Source organism: Zalophus californianus, chromosome 1 (assembly GCF_009762305.2).
Source record: "Zalophus californianus isolate mZalCal1 chromosome 1, mZalCal1.pri.v2, whole genome shotgun sequence".
Taxonomy (NCBI): domain Eukaryota; kingdom Metazoa; phylum Chordata; class Mammalia; order Carnivora; family Otariidae; genus Zalophus; species Zalophus californianus.
In genome coordinates this window covers 86,853,967-86,879,083 of record NC_045595.1, presented here as the reverse complement: position 1 = coordinate 86,879,083, position 25,117 = coordinate 86,853,967, and the positions used below count along the sequence as shown (strand labels likewise).

Here is a 25,117-nt window from a genome sequence, read left to right as displayed (position 1 = left end):
AATTGCTTCTTCGCTTACTCCATTTCTGTTTATGATTGGTTTCGTAGGAACGCTCTACTTCTGCTTGGACATAGCCAAGGAAACCTGTACCGAGGAGAGACTGCCCCCTTGAGGTTTATCTTCTAGGGGCACTTAACAGGCTAGAATTTCAGCCTCCGCAACAGCAGGCTTATGTAATTGGTGAGAGTGACTTTTATTACCCAAGTCTATTCAGAGAATACTAAGCACCCTTCTTTGAGCTCAGCATGGGAGTAGAAACCACGTGGAACACAAGTGCAGTATGACGTGGCACCACTTCAGAGGGTCACAATTTTGGTTTGCACACACAATTCAGGGATCTGATGTTCCAAGTTAACCCTTAGCTATAAAGTCAGCAATGGAACCAGACCTCTGAAAACTGTGAGCAGGAGGTTCTCCCCATCGCTGTGATGCACACAGTACTGGACAGTTGGTCTAGAAGCCAAAGTTCTTTCCTAGCTGTAAAACCACGAGCAAATCATGGAAACAAATCTCAACTCATATACCTTCCTTCCCATGACAACCATTAACTCATGGAAATTCTGAAATGGTTTCTCTAACCTTCCCACCTTTCAGATGAGGAAAAAAAGGGCCCAGATGGGTTAAGAACTGCCCTGCTGTTTTCTTAGCTCAATCTCATAACTGATTGAGTAGCTATTCACAGGGCTCTCTGATCTCAACTCACCCAAGAGAACGCTCTCAATGGATTTTGTCCAAAATAACTGTAATTAATGACAAGATGAGAAATTCTTGCAGTAAGGAGTGACAGCTTTCTGGCATAGCCACATAATACTGATCCTGTTACAAACTGGATTTTACTCTGGTTCTGGACATATATAAAATGTATGTGAATGAGTCACAACTTAGGGAAGAGAATCAACATCCTAAAGTTTTGTCAAAGGAGGCAAATTGGAGTCCAAAGCAAAGAGAGGTTGCTTTCCAGGTGTAAAAATTTTGCTGTGCAGACCCTGTTTCTGGAAGTTGGGAATGATGAGATGTGAAGACTGAGATACTTGGGTTACTTTGGCCATTTTTCAGTCATGCATTTTAATGACTAGGACATAAAACATCTAAATATGGCTTCCAGCCAGTTAGCAGCATCTGCAAAGTTAACAAGTCTTCCACCTTTGGTGAGATCTTCTGTCATGACACTTCCAATCTTCCAAGCTAAACAAGGATCTTATCTTTAAAAGTGGTTAGTACTCGATTCACATCAATCAACATTGGCAGTGGTGGAAAGCAAGTCAGCAGTGTAATGGCCTGACCGCTTTTAAATCAAGACATCATTATGAAACTGGAGAATTCTTAAACTGAAAAGATCTTAGGCATCACTGAGCCTGAGGTTTTCATTTTGGAGATTAAGAAACCAAGGATAAAGGAGACTAAGTAACTTGTGTTACTAGTGTTGTGGGAAATGAGATTTTTTTCAGGAGAAAAGGAACCACTAGACAAGGGTGCAAGGACAAGGCTGTAAGTAGAGACTAGCATTCAGAGCTCCTGTCTCCACGGGCAGTGGAGGCCCACAGGTGTGCTCTCTGTGCTGATCCAGCCAGAACGCCCAAGCCTTCTTCACCAGTTACATCTTTCCCACATGTACCAGCATCCCCAAACAAACAGAGACCATCTTACCCAATGTCCACGCCTTCCTTTTTCTCCCTTAGGGCCTTGGATGTAACTATCTGCTCCAGGATCCCCCTGAGAAAAGAAAAAGTTGCTTACCTCAAATGGATGGGAAAGATAGGAAAAGTTATATCGTATGACAGGAAATATGATTTTTTAAAGGCACCAAAGTAGAATTTTTAATTGTCTGGGCCTGCTCAGAAATCCCGAATACCCAATGCAATTAAAGTTGCGAACTCTTTAAGAATCCAAACGTTCTATAAGATGGGTCTTCTCACAAATCTCTTATTTGTTGCAAGGCTAAGATAGGCTGAACAGATGTCTCGTGATGAATAATTAATTGCTGTCTTTGTGTCTAAGCAAACTGTTTATAAGTCCCTGGACTAAAACAGAATCCTTCAACCAGCACTTACAGGGTCTCCCCTTAACCCAGGCTCTCCCTGCTCTCCAGGAGGTCCAGGTGGTCCTGTCAAGCCCTTAAATCACAGGAAAAAAAAAAAACATGTGTCACTTTAAAAGATTATTTATTTGCCTAAAGGAAAGAGAACATTAAGAGGGAAAATGAGAATCGCATTAAAAGACCAATTTAGTACTTAAACTTTAAAGCATTTGCCGCTAAATAGGTGAGGTTGCAATGCAGAAAAGAGCATACTTTTTATTGGAAATCTGTGATATATGTGGTCCTAGGCAGGCATTACCTCACTAAACCCTTACAACTCAAGAATTACATATCGCATGCAAGTAAGCTAAGGCTCAGGGAAGTTGGACCCAGCTCTCCCTACCAAGTCCCTGTTCTTTCCACTTCTCCCTCATACTCCTACACAGAAACACACATAAGAAGAAGGCTTTCTCTACCACAGACATGGGCAGCGCTGGCACAGCAAGATCTCATGAAAAAAGGGGCCAAAAGAGAGAAAAATGTTTCTGGAGCTCCTACTATAGAAAGGGAACCAATGAGGTGAAGCAACTTGCCATAAGACTATGATATAAGCAAATGGCTGCCACTCTTAAAACCTGCTGTTAATGGTACCCCCCTCTGTGTAGTAGTTCCTGCAGAGTAGGGAAGAGCCCCCACCCCAGGAACCTTCCTCAAATTATGTTATGTGCCTGGTTCTAGAGGGTATATGCCACACTCTGAGCATAGTGAAGTAGGACCCATCTCTGAGATCTGGTTTTCAGACACACCGGGAATGGAATGTTCTCTGGGCTCTAAAAAAAAAAAAAAAAAAAATGCTACTTCTTATTATTACTTATTACTCCACCTTACCTCTTTCCTCGCCTGATATAATGATAAAAGGGAGTTCCTTAATACTAAATTCCAACCCTGCTATCCAATTTACTAGCTAGGCAAATTTGACTTCTCTAAGATTCAGTTTTTTTATTTGTGAAACAGATATACCCATTTTATCAGGCTATTATGGAAATTAAATGGAATAATAAATTAAAATGCTGAGTACAGAGCCTGGTATTTTGTTCTTATTATGATGTGCTCAACTTTCTAAGTGTTTTGCTAGATACGCTCTACAAGTAAGAAGCCTTTAACATGTGTTTATTGAATTTGTCTAAATTAGATGGAAACTGAAGGCTCTCCGGTCTTGAAATAAGTGCAGTGTTCCCCCACCTTCTCCAAAATCTAATCTCCAAATTGCAGCTTATCAATTAAACCTACCCCAATAAAGAACCATTTCTTATGACTCCTTCTTTTACTTATCAGGAAATCAATCCACACCTTGGGTAAAAGCATTACTCTAATTCTATGAGGGGCACACAAAAACATAACCCCACCCCTTATCAAATCCAGTCAATCAACAGAAGCTGATTATAACAGTTCTGAGGTGGATCCCTCTGGCTGGATTCCATAATTGCTCAGTAATATCTGCCATGGGCACAGGAAGGCAGAGCTGTGGTACATACGCCAGGCAGCTGCCTTTCCTTACATAGAAATATAATACGGGAAGGATGTAGAGAAGGGAGAGAGCACTACAGACTGATATGATCAAGGAGGGTATCCTGAGGGGGAAAGAGAGGAGCTGGAAATCAAAGAGAAAGTGATATTCAAATAAACACTGGAGATGGAAGCAGGGAAAAGCCACTCAAGGATGGGGTACCTAACATGAGCTAAGATACAGAGGTGGGCATGCGCAAGGAATTCTTAGGGGACAATGAGTAGTACAATCTGACTGGAAAGGACACTTTTGGACTGACAGTAGTGAAGGATGTGGCTGAGAGGGCTAGGGTGTGAGACTGAATCACTGGTGACAGGGAGCTTTGCAAAACCCATGAGATAGGGAATGGCGATTACTGTTCCAAAGGCGAAAGAAGCTGGTTTCCATCATTCATTTCACTAGCAGCATGGGAGGGTCTTCACTAAAGATTCCAAATAGCTAATATTTATTGCCCTTTAATTCCCAATCTAGAACTTAAACCACTAGAGGATTATTTCCCAGAACTTAAAAATAAACTGTCAAGGTCAGTTTACGCAGTAGAAATATGAGAGGGGAATATCCTCACTTTTTACACACATACCCGATTTCCCCTATTTCCTTTTTCTCCAGATGACCCCGGGGCTCCACGATTACCCTAGAAAAAGAAAAATAAATATACAGAGAAGCTTTGTACATCAAGTCACACCAGAAACTTTTTTCACGTAGTTTTACATTCTAGCCAAGAGCAGAAATTTTCTTTACCATCCGACTTGTATGTGACAGAGTAGATGCCCTGAACAATCCTTCCTTTGAAAAACAGTATAAAATTCCAGATAGCAAAGTTTAAGATACTCCACATACATTCGTGAGCTGATAAAGAACAAGAGAAATCCTTAGAGTTCAGAGTAAAGAGAAAGAAGAAATCCAGAGAAGTAACAGCTATTGGCTGTCCTCAGGACTTCTGATCACTCCGTGAATGCAATGTGAAAAACCAAATCTCATCATTTATTTCGAAGTGATCTCAGGAGGACATGCCACCAAGTACGTGGCAGAAACAACCTCAACGCAGGCCTTAATGACTTCTCACAGATGAAGTTCATTTAAAAATGAATTTAAATCAAAAGTCACAAAAAAGGGAAAAAAGAAAGAAAAAAATTTTAAAAAAGGAAAAAGGAGAAAAAAGAAAATCAAATCAAATCAATCAAAAGTCACAACACACATGAGGGAGACACCATGAGGGAGAAGCCAGCAGAAAAAACAGGCAACAAAATCAGATTTGTAATGACTACAGCTACTGGAATTATCATATGCAGAATGTAAAATAAGTATATTTCATACCTTTAAATAGGTTTAAAAAAAAAGAATGAGTAAAATAATATGCAGCTGTTAAAAAAGAGACCAAGCAGAATTGAGAAAGAAGCAAATAGAACTTCTTAAAGTGAAAATCAGAATAATTGAAATTAAAAATCCATTTGACAGGTTAAATGGTATATTAAACACAAGTGACATAAGATTAGTGAACTTGAAACTGGAGAAAGTACTCCGAATGCAGTACAGAAAGACAAACAGAAAATTTTATGAAAGAGAGGTTAAGAGACATTGATGATAGCATAAGGTCTCACAAATTTCTAATTAGACTTCCATAAAGAAATAATAGAAGGGCGCCTGGGTGGCTCAGTCGGTTAAGCGACTGCCTTCAGCTCAGGTCATGATCCTGGAGTCCCAGGATCGAGTCCCGTATCGGGCTCCCTGCTTAGTGAGGAGCCTGCTTCTCCCTCTAACTCTCGCCCCTCTCATGTACTCTCTCTCTCTCTCTCATTCTTGCTCTCTCAAATAAATAAATAAATCTTTAAAAAAAAGAAATAATAGAGAAAATGGGAAGGATAAACATTTCAAAATGAGAATTTGCTAAGGAGTGACAGAAGGCACAAATGCTCAGATTCAAAAACCTAAAAAGCTCCAAGCAGGATAAATAAAAAGAAACTCACACCTGGACACACCATATTGAAACTGCAGAACACTAGAAAGAAAGGGAAATTTTTAAAGCAGCATATTTTTTTAAGATTGCTGACAAGAGTAACAACAATGAGCTTGATGGATAACGTCTTAATAGCACTAATGAGAGACAGAAGACAATGGAAGCCAGAAGACTATGAAATTCCATTTTCTAAGTGCTGAAAGAAAATTATTTCCCCAAGAACTCTTTCAAGAAAAATGGTAAAATAGAGATTTTCAGAGAAATAAAAACCAAAGGAATTTATAAACTCCATTAAAAGAAATTCTAAAAGTTGTACCTGAGGCAAAAGAAACAAGATCTTTCATGTTCCTTGGAAGGCATCGGCAAAAGTAACAAATTTGAGGGTAAAGCTGGATGAGCAATGACTAAGTAAAACAGTAATAACGATATCTAATTGATAGAATTGAACAAAAATAAATGGGAATAAGATATTGGACAATAACACGTTATTATGGGAGGCAGTTGATTAGAGCTACGTTTCTAGGGTCTTTATTTTGAGGATAAGGGCAAATAATAGATTAACTTCAGGCACTGTTGAGTATGCATGCTAACATTTCTAGACTATTTCATGGAAAGTATAAATAGAGAGCATAAATACCAAGCTAGTAGAGGAGAAACATACAAATGAGAAACTTTCTATACCTGTTCCCCAACCAAGCCATCAACACCTTCATCACCAGGGCTTCCCTGTGGAACAAAGGGAGATGTAACTGTTACAGAAAAGAGGACTAGGTGTAGGTGCTTCTTGTTTTGATGTTAATTTCCTTGCTAATATTTGTTTTTCATTGGGAGAAGAATCTAGACCTTCCAAAGTGACATTTATATACTGCATTCATATATTAAGAAACAATGATCATTTTCATTCCCAAAATAGTCATTAGCGTTATACACTGTTTTTCCTGACAGTTTTAGGCTCCAACAAAAAAGATATGAAGAAAAAGAAACTCAAATTTTGAATGGGTAGAGAGAGGGGCGCCTGGGTGGCTCAGCTGTTGGGTGTCAGCCTTTGGCTCAGGTCATGATGCCGGGGTCCTGGGATCAAGCCCTGCATTGGGGTCCCTGCTCAGCGGGAAGCCTGCTTCTCCCTCTCCCACTCCCCCTGCTTGTGTTCCTTCTCTCGCTGTCTCTCTCTGTCAAGTAAATAAAAAATTTTTAAAAAGAGAGACTTCTTTTTTTTTCAACTTTTGCACTGGGAACAAGTAGTAACTCTGCCACAAGACTGAAAGAATATTTCCCACTGGTTGTCTGCATGTTAAAGATGGTCCTCTTGTCATTGGCTTTTTTTAATTTAAAAAGACTGGCAAATATGCCTGAACTAATTTGCGTAATGGAAACTCAGAAGATCTCAGATTAAGGAGGACTTAAATGGGAGTGTATCCATATGTATGTATTTGGGGAGACTTACCATTAGAAAACTCCTTAAGAATAGAAAACCTGAAGCTAACTGGGTAAGAGTTAAAACTGGCAGCTGCAGAGTGACATCTCATCAAGTATTCCATTGCTTCCAACTCATAGGCCCTTTGTTTTGCCAACTATATCCGAATGACAGTTATTTTTATTATAGGGGCGCCTGGGTGGCTCATTCGGTGAAGCATCTGCCTTCAGGTAGGGTCATGATCCCAGGGTCCTGCCCTGAGTTGGGCTCCCTGCTCAGAGGGGAGTCTACTTCTCCCTCTGCCCCTCCCCCTGCTCATGTTTTCTCTCTCTCTCTCCCTCCAGCTCTCTCTCAAACAAATAAAAATAAAAATCTTTTTTAAAAAACCATATTTATTATAAAGCATTTTTTGGGGGGAAAAAGTCCACAGTTTTGCAAGCCAAATAAAATGCATATTACCATGCGTGGAATAGTTGATTTACTCCTACTATTGTACAAGGAAATCAAGTTTCAGGCACTTTTTTGTCAGTCTGTCAGCTGTCAGTCTCAGACAGCTGAGATAGTGCCTGAAAACAAGCACACCAAACTCGCAGACTAAAATTATGTGATATATTTGCCACGGCCATAAGGGTGAATCGGTGGTACCAGGAGACATGAGTCAAGAAGCTCTATCAGCCCTTGTTGTCTTGTTCATCACTTTGTAGATACTGCCAAGGATTATGTGGGGAACAGAGTGAGTACCTACAAAAATATTTTTTGAGTGCACGAATGAGCGAATGGGTACTATGCCTCTGAATCTGAATGTAAAGTCATTCCCTTACTGTGCCAGGTCCTTTCCTACCAGCCCTAGCCTGGCATCCATCTCCCATTTGATACTCACCTTGATGACCACACCTTGAATTCAGGACCAATGCTTCCAGAGCGTCACGTGACAAATATGGTGGCTCAATTATTATAGATAATTATACATTTTCATATATGTCCCTGCCTTAAACCATTCATTAGCACGGCAGTTTGGCTATTATCATCTGATATTTCTCCTTGTCCAAAAGTTTTAAGTCCCACCTCGCTCAAGCAAAGGAAAAGCAAGTAGACTCAGTACTCTTTCCTAAAGAAGTTGCTCTCTAGTTTGAGCAAGAGGAAGGAAGGTCACCTACCTTCTCTCCTGAAAATCCTCTTGCTCCCTAAAGTTAGGAGGAAATAAAAAAAAAAAAACAAAAAACTGAGCTTGAATAAGATTTTTAAACCTTGTTTCACTTAGGACACCATATATTCCTGAATTCCAAGAAAGTGCAATTAGTAGACCAAAATGAAGATTTCTTCTCCAGCGACTATAATCACTGGAGACATCACAGCATTCTGATTACTACCACTTCCCTTTGCCTGTGACTTGGAAAAATTCATATTGGCAACTCCTAACGTAATAGGGGTGAGTAGAAAATGGCAATGACGTGCCACTTATTAATGGCACAATCATATTTTTTCAAACAAAAGTGAGAATACACTGTCTAAGAAGCATGAGAAGGCTCCCAGGAACAACAGGACAAATTAATTGAAGGAGTAACTTGTTAGAATGTACAGAACATGGTTGCTATGGTCAGAAAAACCCTCTATAGGACTCGGAGATTGTAGAGAAAATTTTCCGGCCTTATTTAAGGAGAGTCTCTAATCCTGGAAGGTTAAGAGACATTTATGAAACCACTGAAAAAGAAGCCCTACCCATTATTTCTTTAGGCTTTAAAATTTCAGTATTCTCAAACCCCTTTCCAACTGCCAGCGTTCAGCGGGGTCTACTTCTCCCTCTGCCCCTACCCCTGCTCGTGCTCTCTCTCTCTCTCCCTCTAGCTCTCTCTCAAATAAATAAAAATATTTTCCTGAGAGCCTGTCCACATGCAATGCAGCTCAGAAGTGCTGGGGAATTAATACCCCCTGGGAGCAGCTTGCAAATAATGCCTGATAGGATTTGGTGTATAAATGCCCCAGCACTCTGCCCCCTTGGATGGCACAACGTCGAGGTGCGTGTTCAACACTGGCTCACACAGTTCCTCAGCAGGATTAGGCTCCACCTACCCACAGTGGTAATCTAATTGATGCCACATACCCTTTTTAGGTCACCTTCCTTCCTTAATTTCTCTCTCGTCTTGCTAGTATTTACTGAGATCCCCTCCCAATAAACTATTTGCACTTGATTCCTTTTCTCAGGCTCTACTTCTGGGAAACCCTCAGTCTGAGAGAGAGCTAAGAAGCTATGTTGAAGAAGTAAAATGTTCCTCAAACTCAAGGGATAAAACAGGGACAGGGAAAGAATTACACAGCTGGAGGTTTACACTCACCTTAGGTCCTCTCACACCCGGGCATCCTTCCTCACCTCGAGGTCCAGGAAGGCCCTGGGGGCCTCTTTCTCCCTATGGAATAAAGACACACATGGAGACAGTCAAGCAACTATCTCCATCATCACCCAACTGATTTAAATCAGCAATGATGACCATCAGAATGACTAAAATATGATGCTGTCCTTACAATTACCTCTATATCCTCAAAGACCTGATCAGATTACCTGCAAGACAATCACAATGTCCATCGGTCAACTGCCCATACTGATAACCCCAAATCATACAAATCTGAATTATCTATATTTTTGATCAAATCATTCAAGTCACATGGGCAAAACTTCAGTATTCAAGCAAACAGAAGGTGTGTCAGAACATTTCCTTCTGGCAGCTAAAATTGGGTGAAGGTTTCCTTGTTGTTCTGCAAAGAATCAACCATTATTTAACTCTTTCTCTTCTAGGTGAACTCCTGTCCATTCCTAAGGTATAGATCATATGTCACCTCCTCCTCTGAGAAGCCTTTACTATTACATTGTGTGCTATTCCCTGTTTCTGTGTTATATTGTTTCCTGCTATTTGGAGAACTTCTAGGAGACGAGGACAATGTCTCTTTTAATTATCTCTAGGTTCGCAGGCCTAAGTACAGTGTCTGGCACACAGAGGACATCCAGTCAGGATTTGAAGAATGACTTCCTAAATTACATTAGTGAATATAACCTTTGATCTAGGTATTGGATAGGGAAGAGAATGCCTTTGCCAAATTGATTAAATGTAAATTAGAAAGTACTGTATATCCCATGAGCTTTCATCAAGAGGGTCTACAAATGTAATCTCACTTTGATTTAATGAGGTTGGATGACTTCACGACATAAGCTGCCTGGGATAGTAAAAGAGAACACACTGAAGTGAGAAGCACTTTGGATCAAAAATAAAAGGACCTGGGTTTAAGTCCTAGTTCCTCCACCTTGCTTTGTGAGCTTGGATAAGCACACGACTCTGTGAATTACAATTTCCTCCATTTATAAAATGTGGATCTTGGTAATACTGATGCTAACGATTCGTAAGATCATGGTACTGAACGCATGAGACTGTACTGAGAGTACTTCACGGGAGCCTGGATGGTGCAGTCGGTGAAGTGTCTGACTCTTGGTTTCGGCTCAGGTCATGATCTCAGGGTTGTGGGATCGAGCCCTGCATCAGGCTCTATGCTCAGCTTGGGAATCTGCTTGGAGTTTCACTCTTCCTCTGCCCCTCGCCCCTGCTCATGCTCGCTCATGTGTTCTCTCTCTCTCAAATAAATAAATAAATAAAATCTTAAAAAAAAGAAAGAATGAAAGAAAGTACCTCACAAATCATACAGATTGGACAAGTGAGGTGTTTTGTACTTAAACAGCAAGAGATGACGAGAAAAGCACAGGTTCTGGCATCAGACTGACAGGGGTCTGGGCACAACTCCAACCTTCTCTATCTGACCTTTTAAGTCACTCTCTCTGAGTTTTGAACTCCACATCTATAAAATGAAAGTAGTAGCACACATCAGTAGGATTGTCACGAAGATGAAATGTCATTATGGGTACAAAATGCCGAACGCAAAGCCTCACATACAGTAGATGCCAGGTAAATGTCTATTTTCCCCCCTCTTCCTCATCTGTCTGCAGTTTTAGGTTCAATGTGTGGTGTTTAAGTTTCATCTGGAAAATTTAATTTTAAGATATCTCTTTACTATTTTGTACTACACAGTGTTACCAATCATGAATAATTGGTTATTGCCTTCATTAGGAAATAGTTGCTATATACAAAACAAATGTCCCTAACAAAGGGACACAAAGGGAAAATTCTTAAAGTTTATTTTTAACAAAACAAAACACTCTTAAGATGGCTATTATCAAAAACAAAAACAAAAAGAAACTAGTGTTGACGAGGATGTGAAGAAATTGGAACAGTTACGCACTTTTCATGGGAATATAAGAGTTCAGCTTCTGTGGAACACATATGGTAGTTTCTCAAAAAAAAACAACTAAAAATAGAATTACCATATAATCTACCAAAGCTACTTCTGGGTATATACCCCAAAGAATTGGAAGCTAGGTCTCAAAGATCTATCTGCACACACATATTCATAGCAGCATTATTGACGACAGTCATAAGGTGGAAGCAAGCCAAGTGTCCATTAACAGATAAACTGATAAAGAAAAAGGGTCCGTATACACACAACAGAATAGTATTCAGTCCTAAAAAGGAAAGAGATTCTGATATGCTACAATATGGATGAATCTTAAGGATACTATGCTAAATGAAATAAGCCAAAAATACAAATACTGTATGAACCTACTTAATGAGGACCTATTTTGGTCAAACTCATAGAGACAGAAAGTAGAATGGTGGTTGGAAGAGATGGGCTGGGGAGATGGGGTCATCAGGAATTAGTGATAATGAAGACAGGGTTTCAGTTTTGCAAGATGAAAAGCATTCTGGAGATGGATGGTGGTGGTGGTTGGCAACAACATTAATGTACTTAATACCACTGAACTGTACACTTGAAAATGGTTAGGATGGTAAATTTTATGTTATGTGTAGTTTGCCACAACTAAAAATTTAAAAGAAAATTGTGAAGAAAAAGAAAAAAAACCTACTCTTATGACTTCTGTTCCCAGTTTCTAAAGTTTCAGTTGCTATACATACATAATTAGGTATGAGTTTTCCCAAAATTACTCCTTGGAAAAAAAGATATTCTTAAACTTGAGTTTTCGCAAAGTCCTCACAAAGATTCTCATATTTCAGAGTACTCTCTCCGTTGCTTAACTTTGAACAGCACAGTGTTGACACCCAGTCAATGTTAATATGAGATTATTTATGGGATCCCTATGGATGTCACCTAACGGATCAGTTAAAAAAGAAGAAAAAAAGGAGGTAAGGAAATCTAACAGAGATAATTTATTTATCATATTTGACAGTGAGACCTCACAATTTCAAATGTTAGATGTCATGCAAATAAGATTTTTAAAAATCACTTTTCAAAGCAATAGAATTCATGATTACACTGTGAAGACCATAAAAATATTCTCACAAGAAAAATGAGGCAACGGGTTTTTGAAACTGAAAATAAATATTCAATGACAGACTTTATAAACAGACTTAAAAAGCAGTTTATCTCAGAGATGCCGGGGTGGCTCAGTTGGATAAGCATCTGACTCTTGATTTCAGCTCAGGTCATGGTCTCGGGGTCATGAGATTGAGCCCTGCATCGGGCTCCATGCTGAGCATGGAGCCTGCTTAAGTTTCTCTCTCTCTCCCTTTCCCTCTGCCCCTCCCCCTGCTCTCACTCACTTTCTCTCTCTCTCATACACACCCCCGCAAAAGTGGTTTATCTGAAACAATTTAGACAGAAGGGAACACAACATACTCTAGAAAACCAGGTAAGGTGTTTTTTTTTGTTTTGTTTTGTTTTTTTTAAAGCTTTTATTTATTTATTTGACAGAAACACAGACACAATGAGAGAGGGAACACAAGCAGGGGGAGTAGGAGAGGGAGAAGCAGGCCTCCTGCCGAGCAGGGAGCCCGATGTGGAACTCGATCCCAGGACCCTGGGATCATGACCTGGGCCGAAGGCAGACGCTTAACGACTGAGCCACCCAGGTGCCCCCCAGGTAAGGTGTTTCTAAAACAGAGGCCTCAGTAATGCTGGGAAAACTGATATAGAAACTCCATGGGAAGAATTTTTAATAAAATTATTTGATAAAATATGAGAAAGAGAAAAAAGCAGAATTTCTTATTATATCACTTTACATAATGAAAGACTTTAAAATGTCCATGTGTAACTAAATAAGTTAAATATTATAAGTAGACATTTGTCACCTATATCCCTCAAAGTTTATATAATCTAATTGGGCAAAAGCATTTTTTAGAATGTTCTCATGAGAAAACAGGAATCACCCTTTAATGGGCACCTATGTCAAATTGTTTTGAAAAAAATTTGGGCTTACAGGGTTTTTCATTCAGATACTAAGCTCTATCCTGTGTAAAAACTGGTCTCCCACTAGTGGTTTAAAGCTATCAATTATAGCCATGATTCTGTGGAAAGAAGAACATGATCAAAAGCTGTTCAAATGCTAGGATGGTTCAAGTTATTTTTGAGAAATGAGAATAATAACAGTAATATCTTATTTTGTAGATGAAATGAGGAAATGTATACAAAATGTTTAGCCATGCATCTAGCACATATGAAGTTCCTCAACAAATGTTAGCTAGTTTTGTTACTACTGAAGTTACATTACTGTTTTTGGGGACCCTAGATAATCTAATTTGATATATAAAGCTTTGATAGGTAACCAATGCATATTTAAACCATCTCATACTAGGTACATTTTAAAAATATATAGAATTCATGAGTCTGGCAGATTGTCTTTTCCGAAGATGGCCACAACAAAATCTACAGTGTTCTTCTGGATATGATCTTGCCACACCCCCATCGAGAAGAAGGGTCTAATCCCCACCCCCACCCACCTTGAATCTGGTCTGGAGTTAGTGACTTGCCTGTACCCAATAAAATGTGACAGACAAGTTACCACATGACTTCTGAGGCTCCCTCAGAAGCTTTGGGCTTCAGCCTTGGTCTCCTGGAATGCTGCTACTCAGGACGGACCGTCCCTGGTGGTGCTCTCTCTCAGACCCAGCTGCCATACCTGTCCTTGGACCACTAGGGCCCATCCATCTGCCATCCCAGCCAAGCTCCAGAGCATGAGAGAGGAAGTCATCTCTGCAGTGGGTCCTCCAGCTGCCTGGTCAGCCCAACTAAGATTTCAGACACCTAGCAGAGAGCCACCCGCTCTTCTTCTTAGTTTCCCCACCCCAGAGTCCATGGATATAATAAATTGATTGTTGTTTTACACCACTGGGGTTTTGCAGGGGGTGGAGGGGGGGTGGGGGAAGAGGAGTAATAAATAACTAGAGCAATGAATTAGCTCTTTGTTGTTATATGCTTTCAATTTGAACCCACAAATTATAGCCCCATTCTGAACCTGCCATCTGCAGAGAGATGTCTCAGCCATTGGGCAGACCAATCTGACCTGCTCTGGGGGAAACAACATTAAAAGTCATTGAGGGGACAACATATTTTGCAGTTACCTTCTCTTGTGAGAAATGCAGTAAAAAGAAAATGACACCAGACACTAGAGCCATTACACACCACACACTGCTATGGAGGACTTGCAATGTGTCTAGTCCAAACTGAGATGTGCTATAGGTGTAACATACACACAGGATTTCAAAGAGAGTATATTTAAAAAAAAATAAGACACCATCCATTTTTATATTAGTTACATGTTGAAATAATTATATTTTGGATAGACTGGGTTAAATAAATTACTAAAATTAACTTCACCTATTTCTTGTTATTGTCTTTAAGATGGCTACTATGAAATTTTAAATTATATAAACGTATCCCTCACATCATATTCCTAGCTTTATAAACCATCTTGGTTTCAGGATGTTAAGACAGTGGAGAAGGAAGATAAAATTGTCTCTTACTCTAGACAGACAAGGGCTTGTTTATATTATTTGTCTGGAATTTGTGTCAATGATCCTAATAGGTTGGTCAGACTCTAAATTATTAATTTGGCCAGGCTTATTGAACCATAGGCCAAGCAGACAGAAATAAAGTAACACTTATAGGACATTTTAAAACATCATAAAAATGGAAAGGAATATTTTCACCATACCTGAACAAAATAGCAAATACCCACAGCCCACACTTCTGAATGTATTTCTAACATCTAAGACTATAATTGCTGAGGCAAAATAAAGAGAGAAAAGTTGAGCGATTCTCCTACAAATATAATCAAAGAAATGAATTGGCTTATATAGCTCCCAACAGCTGCATTTCTTTTTCTAATTTCTGCTGATTTTCCAAGTTCCAGCAGCGTAAATATTCAGAACAGTAAAACAATGCTCAACTCCAAGGGGGCGATGAGAACATTAAAGCTTGGATATCTCAGCAGTTTGAAAAGTGTGGTCCAAGGACCCCCAGGTCCCCAAGGCCCTTTGGGAGGGGGTGCTCAGAATATTAAAACTATTTTCCCAATTACACAAAGATGCTATTATCTTTTTTTACTCTTATTCTCCCCCAAGTGTACAGCAGAGTTTTTAAGAGACCACAAAGCAAGTGATACCACAACAGACTGAACACAGAAGTGGACGTATGAATCCAGCTATCTTCTAATAAGACAACTATTGAAAATATGGAAAACAATGCCACTCTTCTAATTCATCTATTTCGTTTTGGAAAATATAGTTATTTTTCATAAAGGAATGTGTCATTTATATTAAGGGCTTATTTTTGTTATTTGGGAGTAAAATACATAAATATTTCAAAATCCTTTCCATTTTGGCTCAGGTCATGATCTCAGGGTCATGAGATGGAGCACGGTGTTAGGCTCTGCACTGGGCACAGAGTGTGCTTGGGATTGTCTCTCTCCCTCTGCCCCACCCCTCCCTCATGCACGCTCTCTCTCTCTCAAAAATAAAATAAAATAAAATTCTTTCCATTTTAATTTCTAACATGGTAAATATCAATGGATAGAAACTATATCAATAGAAGCTTTGATGTCCTCAATAATCTTAGAGAGTGTAAAGATATCCCGAGACCAAAAGTTTGAGAACCAGTGGTGTATACATATCAGCTTTAAACTAGACACCTGTGGGGTGCCTGGGTGGCTCAGTTGGTTGGGCGGCTGCCTTCGGCTCAGGTCATGATCCTGGAGTCCTGGGATCGAGTCCCGCATCGGGTTCCCTGCTTGGCGGGGAGTCTGCTTCTCCCTCTGACCCTCCCCCCTCTCATGTGCTCTCTCTCTCTCACTCTCTCTCTCTCTCAAATAAATAAATAAAATATTTAAAAACAAACAAACAAACAAACAAATAAATAAATAAAATAAAATAGACACCTGTGGTAAAGTGGTGTTCCACAACATAAAATTAACTGAAAACCAAGACATTTACAAATCCTTTTGATATTTTATGTTGTAATAAAGATGGGCCCTATTGCATTCCAGTCCCTTAGCTGGCAATTCTCTCTATAATATACATTTTTCCCCACAGCCAATCACATGATGGCTAACTTTCCTGTGCCCAGGGATATATCCGGGGTTGTAAGCAAACTTTTGGTGAGTAGCTATAACTCTATCACCTTTTTGGTCATTCAGGAAGGCATCTGAGGGATCTTGTTATAAGAATGGCCTTGGTTCTCTTCAATTTATTTTGTTAAATTACTTACAAACATAGCTACCTCGTTAATAGTAACAAAGTACCTGCAATTCAGCTCATGATTAACAACTACTATTACATACATACTCATTAGACACAGACCACATTTTCAGTTACCTCAAATTCAGGTTAAAATGACCACCCTTCATCATTAAACACCTTTTAGAGACTATATCTTTACAAAATTTGTACACCTGACATTTGTTATAACAAATGGTTATTTTTATATAGATATTTTAAACCCATTTTAAATGGCATAGATGAGAAAAATTTTCATGACTTAAGTGCAGTTAAGTATTTCTAATACTTGACCCATTTTACCATATTCCTTCAAATAAAAAAAAATAAGATTCAGTACTTACATGTCCACCTTCTTCACCAGGATGACCAGGTAATCCATCAGCACCCGGCTTTCCCTGAGGAAAAAAGAAATCAAAAGAAATAACTTGGATTCTAAATTACTTTCTTAAATCTACATGAAATAAAAATTGTTATTAGTAGTGGCTCAGTCCATTAAACGTCTAACTCTTGATTTCAGTTCAGGTCATGATCTCACCATCATGAGACTGAGCCCCACATCGGGCTCTGCACTCAGTAAAGCTTGAGATTCTCTCTCTCTCTCCCTCTGCCCCTCCCCACTTGTGCTCTCTCTCTAAAAATAATAATAGTAATAATAAATTTAAAATTTTTTAATTGTTACTAATAGATACCTTTGTCTCACTGAGTTGACATTTTATTGAGAATCAACTAAATGTTGAGCACAATGTATAGGGACATGTAGAAACAAATATTTTTGGCCTGTCTTAAAAGAAAGCTTGAATGTTTGTCTTAATAGTTGGCATGTCAACCTGTTTTTATTTTTCCAAAATATCGTTTTAAGCCATTTTATTCTGAAAATCCAAACCAAAACTAGTTTCTAGTTAAATGTTTAAGGAACACTGCTCCTCTTAAAGAGACCTTTGACCTTGTTTTTCAAAATGTCGGTAAGCAAAGGTGTTACTGTCCATGCTACTTATGAGAAATGGTTGTTTATTTCTGTATGACTCAGCTGTTTAGTCTATTCTAATCTCTTTCTCTTTCTCTTTTTTACTTCTTCTTAGATAACTAAACTCACAAACCATTTCCTCTCAGGGAAGTTTGGCTTGCCATTTATAGCCAGATATGTTTATTTAATTTAAAAATGGTCAATAAGATATGGGAGCCATACACTCTTTGGGATCAACAAAGACATGAACATCAATACAACCAACCACTGAATTCTTACAGACATAAAGAACAGAGAAGTCAATTATTCAAAACAGTTCCATCTTTGGCCTTTGAGGCAAAGTCCTTGAGTTGCAAAAAAAACATGTCAAGAGGTTCCCAAGCTCGATTTCCTGATTCTCCAGTCTAATACTTAAGAACAACGCAAGGGGAAAAAAAAGCTAGTGCTAAGGCATAACCTCACTTTTTCTCACAAAGTCATTATATACTTTATACTGTTCTAAATCAAGATTGATCTGCAAAGTCAGGAAGAGCTCATCCCAAAAACCTCACAGAAAGCCTTACAAAGAGAGAATGGGAAAAGATGGGAAAGCCAATGGGTTTGATTCAACCTTACATGAGGATTTGCGATGATCCCCCTCATAAAGCTGTAGTTCATGTGTGAAGGACACCTCATGTCCCACATAACTGAGGACCATTTTTAATGAGATTTATTCTCCCTTAAAAGTGGGACCTGGTAATTTTGCTATTGCTTCACCATGGAGTTAATGGAGAGATGCAAAGTGACCACTCGTGAGTCAGCGATTGTATCTTACCTCAGAGTTTAATGCTATAGAATAGAACGTCAGCTTGGAGGGGAAGAGGCAGTGACCATTGTGAAAAAAAAAAGCTGGTGCATAAGGGAATATTTTGTAGACAAGTGAAAACCTCTGTGCAGTGGTTGAGTATGTGAAATTTGTCTGTGAAATTATTTGTCAAATAAATGTAAGGAGACAGCATAATATAGTAGACAGAACATGAGCCTTGGAGTCAGGTAGACACAGGGGCTTAAGTCACAAAATGCCTCTTTGTACCTGTGCAACTTTGGGAAAGTAATGCTCCCTCTCTAAGCCTCTATTGCAATCTATAAAGTAGCACTGGCCTCAAAGGTTTGTTAGAGGGTAGAATTAGCAAAGGTGTGTTAAAGACAGAACACAGGGCTTGGTATATAGTGGGTGCTGAAAGACCATTTCTCTCCCAGCACCATGCATGTCCAACAAATTCTCACCTTGCTCCCAGGGTTTCCACCATCACCCTGGTACCCATCTTCTCCAAAACACTTTATATATACATTGCAGCATCTTCTTTCCACAATTGTGTCCTGAAAAGCAGAACTCATGTAACATGATTTTTTTCATGTGTTAACCTGTGTCACATTACACACTAAAGAGACAAAATTCCCTCTGGGTTTTTAAAATTACTAGAATGAATAGACCTGGTGAAGGATGGTGTTAAAAAGAAAAAAATACTTACAAGTTGCCTCAGTAAGATGCTTGGGAGGGATTGCAGTGTGATGCTCAGAGGTTGATTATATATGAATCCTCTGCCAAATTCTAGCTCCTGGAGCTCTTCTAATTTATGCGCACCTTCCAGGTCAATAAAGAGGAGCCCAGAGAGTCCTTCAAAATACGAGCCAGTGGGAGATTTACTTGCATGTCTTTTGAACGCTCTTTGTCCTGCCCCTAGATATTCATGCATCATCCCACCCTTCCTATGTCCTTCTTGTCTGAAACTGCATTTCTGACCAATGAAAGGAAAGCAGAAGTGACGTGTCACTCTCTAAGAGAAATCTTCTGAGCAGTGCATAATTTGCCCCATTTCCTGTCCCCTGCCACAGGAACAGACCCTCTTTCAGCCTAGGTCCTTAAGTGATGAGGATGAGACACAAATGAATGGTCATAAGGCACAAGATAAATATATTCTTGCTAGTTTGAGCCACTGGGATTTGAAGCATGAGCCCATCCTACTGATGAAGGCACTAAAAAATCATGTGGATTTGCCCACAAAACAGAGAACAAATGGACAAGGACACTTTTCAAAGTGGCTAGAAGTCACCGTTCATAGAATTTCAAAATAAATATTTGTTAATATTTTGAACAGGAAATTCACACACACACATACATACATACATCAGCTTTTTGCCATTTTAAACAAGCTACTTAACAATCTTGTGGTTAGAAGTTGTTTACATGTTCTTAGTTATTCCTTAAAATACATTTCTAGAAATGGAATGCTGATCTAGCACGTAGGCAAAGTTTGCTGTCTTTTGTCAAATACTTCAAATTCCCTTCCGGAAGATTCCCAACATTTTAAACTTCCTATGTGGTAAATCCAGTTGGGAGCAAGTTATCACAGCAAATATTCCAGCACATTGTTAACCAATGGAAAGCATCATCTTAAGAGGAATATACTGAACATACTCTACGGAGAAGGGAGAAGGGTGCAGGGAGCTTGAGTTGCTGCTTATTCATCTTGAGTTTGCCTTAGAGCTTTTATATGACACAAAATGTGAACAGAAGAGCAAGGGCACACAGCTGTACAAGGGCACTGCCCAGCCGAGGGAGCTGGGGGGCCCTGAAACCCAGCCAGCACACTACTCTTCAAGCCAGGTGCCCAGGCACAGGGTTGCGTACACCCAGAGCATTGGCATCTTGTTCTAATTTCACAAAGATGCCACACAGACTAGTAGCAGCCCTTGGCGGATGAAGAAAGAGGAAGATTGGTGAGCATAGGAGGAAGGAAGGGCAGTGGAAAAAGCGAAGCCCAACTTATATATATATTGCAGCATCTGTATCAAGCAGTACCCAACTTGAGGGTGACTCCAGAGTTTAGAAAAAAGAGACGTATGGACCCCTTGGTAGCCTGCAAGAGCAAATGGCACCCATTCATCATGAAGTAGGAGTTGCACATTCAACCCTCAAAAGCAGATGCCAGGCTGGTAACTGGTCAGTCCTGTCTCAGTCAGAGTGACCCTTGGTCAGTGTCAGGGATATGGGACCCTGGGTTCTCTCAGCCCTGATTGATACAAAGCATCAGCCTTGTGGGCACTGAACTCCAACCACCTGGGTTAGTCTGTGGAAGGCTTAATGGAATCCAGTGCCATCTGGAAATCTGAAAGAGGATCTCGGTCCCTGTGGGAAGAACAGCTCACCCAGGGAAACTACGAGCCCTTACCTTTGCTGCGGAGAAGCTCAGATGTTATCTTCAGTCTCTGGAAATTATCATCCAGTCCATCCGTAAACACTAAAAGGACCTGTTGTTTATGAGAGAGAGGAGGGTGGAGGGGAACAAGGATGGAGGGGAGGAAGGGGAGAGGGGAAAGTTAATGCTGGAAGTTGCACATTTTGTAACAACGCAAGGATAAGCTTAGCTTTTCTGGTTGTATCCAGCCTTTCACCCTGTTTCATTTCACCTATTTATTTATTTGTTACTTTATTACACATTCATTTTTACTTCAACATCCCCAAGGCCCCCTGCCAAAAAAAGAATTTGAACCAGCTTAATGTGTTCCTTTAAAAATACCTTCCAAAAATGGTCTTACAATACTCACCTTTATCAATGCAAAAATACCAAAATTTTAATGCATTTTAATAATTAAAATGTGTCACGTTTACTCACAGAAAATTTTAATTTAAAAGTGAATTCTATATTTTAAGAAATAAATCCACTGGATGCATGATTGAAGGAAAAACTAAATGTAACTTGCAAAGTTTGGGGATGACATTTCCTAATAAACATCACATAAGAACTTTTCATTTCTGTAGGCTTTAGTGCATATGTAGTTCTTGGGCACCAGGAAGGGAGGACCACTAATAAGCCATTAGCTAGTTACTAAGGAGAGTTCAAAGTGCTGACTGGAAAAATAATGGGCCCTACCCTCCATGACAATCAGTGATCATAAGGAGCTAATATCTTCCAAGTTGTCTTTGGAGTGAATTTGCACCATGGAAGAATCTGGATCTCTAAACTGTGAGCAACGTGAGGGCAGGGATTTATCCTTTTATCTCTACTGGCATTATTTAGCCCAGAACCTCTAGGGCTTAGTAAATATTTGTTGATGGAATGAAAACATATCCCTTGCTGGTCTTTACTGAGTAAAATTATGGTTTTCCTCTATGCAGAATCTCCAGTGAAGAACAGTTTATTGGCCCCCGTTACAAAGGCTTTAGCCATCCCACCCTGGCAACTGGCGCCATATCATGGGTTCTCAACATTTATTACCTTCACTTTAGCAGAAGACAGATGGATAGCATGATCTCCCAGGGACTGCAAAAAATCCGCATCCATATAGTTGCTCGTGGCAGTCTGATGAATTAAGAATGTCTGAACAATATCATCACTATACTTTTTAAAGCCTGAGTCAAAGATAAGCTGGCCATCTGAGCCAGGGACCAAGTAGCGGAACATCAGGTTGAGGCCACCGGCAGCACTACAGCTGATGTTGGAAAGCAAGGCCAACTGTTGCATCACCTCTGGCAGTAACCCTTGAAGTTTCTGCTGAGCTTGCCTTGTGGAAGTGGAAATATCAACTCCTACGGACAAATCTATGTCGCATCCTTTGAAGGTGGAAGAGAAGAAAATCAAATTAGTCATTTATAGATGCATGACCGAGCCCAGAGGACATCAGCCAACCCTGAAAGAAGAATCTCCAGCCAATCCACAGAAATGGAAGCTAAACAATGGCAGTGTTTGTTTAATTTGGTGGATAGCAAAGCTAACTGATACAACGTATAGTGTTTCATACCTCTGTTCCTCTGTGGAGCCTATTCCCTCTACCTGAAGTGTCCTTTCCCCTCTCCTCCATCCCAATCTGGTTAACCCATACATGTCCTTCAAGTTGCAGTTCCAGGGAACCAGCCCCCTCCCTAAAGCCCGCTCTGACTCATGTCCCCAGGTCCTCAAGTTGACTTATTAAATGCCCCTGTATGTCCATGCTACTTTACTTGAACTTCTCTCCCACTAAACAAAGATTCCTTCGTAGTAGGGATTACAACATCTTACTTTCCCAATACCTAACACAGATAGATGCTCATTAAATGTTTAATAAATGAATAAAGAAGGGAATATAAATGAGCCTTGAGTCTCTTTCAGCACATGCTGTACTATTTCCTTCTTCCCCAAAAGTTTCTTTTCTTATTCACCACCTCTGCATATACCTTATTTCAGGGGAGCATATTACAAAAGATCAAGACTGACAACCACTCCCAATTTTCTGCTTCTTCTACCTGAAAATTATTAAGCCCTCCTGGAAGAGTGTTGTGAGAATTTGAAAACCCACTGATCTTTCACGCTATAACGACCCACTCACTGGTGAATAATAAGACCATGCACAAAATTCCGATGGGGAGGCAAAAGTTGGTCACAAATGCACCTGAATTAGAATCTGGACAAATGACTTAAAATGTAACTTAACAGTCATAAAAGGGCCACTATTATTTACTTCTGGACAACAAGCATAACTCGCAATTGTCCAGGGCAAGCCAAGACATGTGGACATTTTCTCCTTAGACCAGCACACACTGGAGTATTTGGCTCAGAATCAATAAACACAAAACTGCAGATTTTAGGGAACAAATTCGAAGAAAGTAAATAAATACTGGACCCTTTACCAGTGAAAATGGTCATATACTATGTCTTAAAGTTTCTCAGGGATCTGAGATCCAGGGCTGAGCCATAAGTTTTCCATCCCCTAAATAATACACTCTCTGCTAGCTGGCAGATATGCTTCCCAAATTGCCAAGACAGAAAATGCCTTCCTCCCCTCCTTTCATATAAAATATCTTGGTTTTGTTTTGACTTTTAAATCTCTAATTGAAATTCACCAAAAGGAGTTTTCACAGATGTCAATCCCATTTCTACATCAGGTCTCATTTCAGGAAAAAAAAAAAGGAATTTCCTTTCTGCAATATGGTATATTATTCCAACATTTCTAATTTACATTTTCCCCCAGGGACATTTTCAGCTGGCTTTATTCTGCAAACGCAAGAACATGCAAGCATTTTTTTTCCCTGTTAATGTAGAGGGTTGAACCTTGCCAGGTAATCTCTAAGGTCTTTATGATTCAGCTTTATGATCCTAGAATTCTGGAATTAATTAGGCTCCAGCCATTATTGAGGTATGCAGCTAATTTTATCAAAAAGTCAAAAGACAAAGCTGAAGATGAATGTAAATCCTAATTTACTATGTGGTACAAAATAATCTGAAAAGAGAAGCTGGAATCCTGTATCTTTTCTCCTGCCTGGAATAATACCCAGGTACATATAAACAAACAAACAAAAATGGACTTTGACTCCTGAAAAATCTGAACTACTTAATGCAGGACAACCCACAATCATGCTTACTTAAAAAATAAATTCACACATCCACTCTTTTTGATTAATTTCTGAATTCACCAAGGACATGGCAAAGTGGTATCCTTTACACAGTATAAACAAAAATATTAATTTAATACTCCAGAAAACTGGCTCCAGCTTTCAACACCAAGCTTCTGGAAAGTTCAAACCCTGGCTCCCATTATTTCCCATCTACGTTTCTTACCTCTTTCTTGCTTTTCATCTGGGAATTAGGTATCATAGTAATAGTATCTGCTTCACATGGGGTTGGTGTAGGAATGTTGGGCTTTATGGGTTTCATTATACACTTCTTTATATGATTTCATACTATACTATGCTTTATTATACTATACTACACTTTACTATGTATTGCTATACCATATTATACCATTGTATGCCATCCTATGACATTCTATACTATATCATACTATATTAAACTGCTCTATACTATACTACCCTTCATTATGCCTTACAATATCATAATGTACTGTCCTATACTACACTACGCTATACTACACATTAGAGTATACTACCCTCCTACTCAGAGTGTAACTTGAGTACCAGTGGGATCAGCATCACCTGGGAGCTTGTTAGAATTGCAGAATCCCACCCTGACCTACTGAATCAGAATCTGCATTTCAGTAAGAGCTCCAGGTTATTCAAATGCATATTAAAGTGTGAGAGGCCCTCTTATGCTCTACCATGCTAGACCAAAAAGCGATGTAGAACAATATCTAGCACACAGACTCTAGAACCAGATTGCCTCAAGTTTAAATCTCAGCTGTGCTATTTACTTGAGCCAAATAACCTGATTTTGTTGTGCCTTAGTTTCCCCAACTGTGAAACCGTATCTATTTAATAGGGTTATGTGAAGATTAAGTGTTTTAATATGTGGAAACCCTTGGAATAGCCCCTGGCACAAAAAGGGACCATCTAAAGGTTAGCCATTCTGATTCTATTGTGATTGTGCTGGAGAATCTCACTCCCTGTGGGTAAGAGGGAGCGTTGTCCCTGAAGATATTCTCCAGGTCAGTTCCTCACTATAAGGCAAGTCTTGGTGGAAGAGCAGATGCAGACTGTTGGGAGGAAGTCCACCTGTCTCTGGACTTTACTGTTTAGGATAAAAACTTGAGGAGATAAAATGGGGTTGAGGATGACCTCAGCCATATGAAAGCTCCCTGGCAACAAAGTAGAGAGGCCTCTGTACAAAGCCACATAGG

General features: G+C 39.6%; 1 protein-coding gene and 1 long non-coding RNA gene across 2 annotated transcripts in view; one reads left to right on the top strand and one right to left on the bottom strand.

The window, feature by feature from the left end:
• The window catches only part of LOC113916179, a 92,397-nt gene extending 80,236 nt beyond the window's left edge, over positions 1-12,161 (top strand). The window contains exon 3 of the long non-coding RNA XR_003517861.1: positions 12,067-12,161. This is a non-coding gene — a long non-coding RNA (uncharacterized LOC113916179). The remainder of the gene's footprint in view (positions 1-12,066) is intronic.
• LOC113916178 (collagen alpha-4(VI) chain-like) overlaps positions 1-25,117 on the bottom strand; it is a 107,755-nt gene that overhangs the window by 45,387 nt on the left and 37,251 nt on the right. The window contains exons 9-19 of the mRNA XM_027582106.2: positions 21,787-22,121; positions 20,740-20,818; positions 19,039-19,184; positions 18,794-18,886; positions 16,905-16,958; positions 9,289-9,360; positions 8,113-8,139; positions 6,223-6,267; positions 4,165-4,218; positions 2,052-2,114; positions 1,648-1,713 (exon numbers count right to left, since the gene is read on the bottom strand). Coding sequence (XP_027437907.2) covers positions 1,648-1,713; positions 2,052-2,114; positions 4,165-4,218; positions 6,223-6,267; positions 8,113-8,139; positions 9,289-9,360; positions 16,905-16,958; positions 18,794-18,886; positions 19,039-19,184; positions 20,740-20,818; positions 21,787-22,121 — 1,034 coding nt within the window. The remainder of the gene's footprint in view (positions 1-1,647; positions 1,714-2,051; positions 2,115-4,164; positions 4,219-6,222; positions 6,268-8,112; positions 8,140-9,288; positions 9,361-16,904; positions 16,959-18,793; positions 18,887-19,038; positions 19,185-20,739; positions 20,819-21,786; positions 22,122-25,117) is intronic.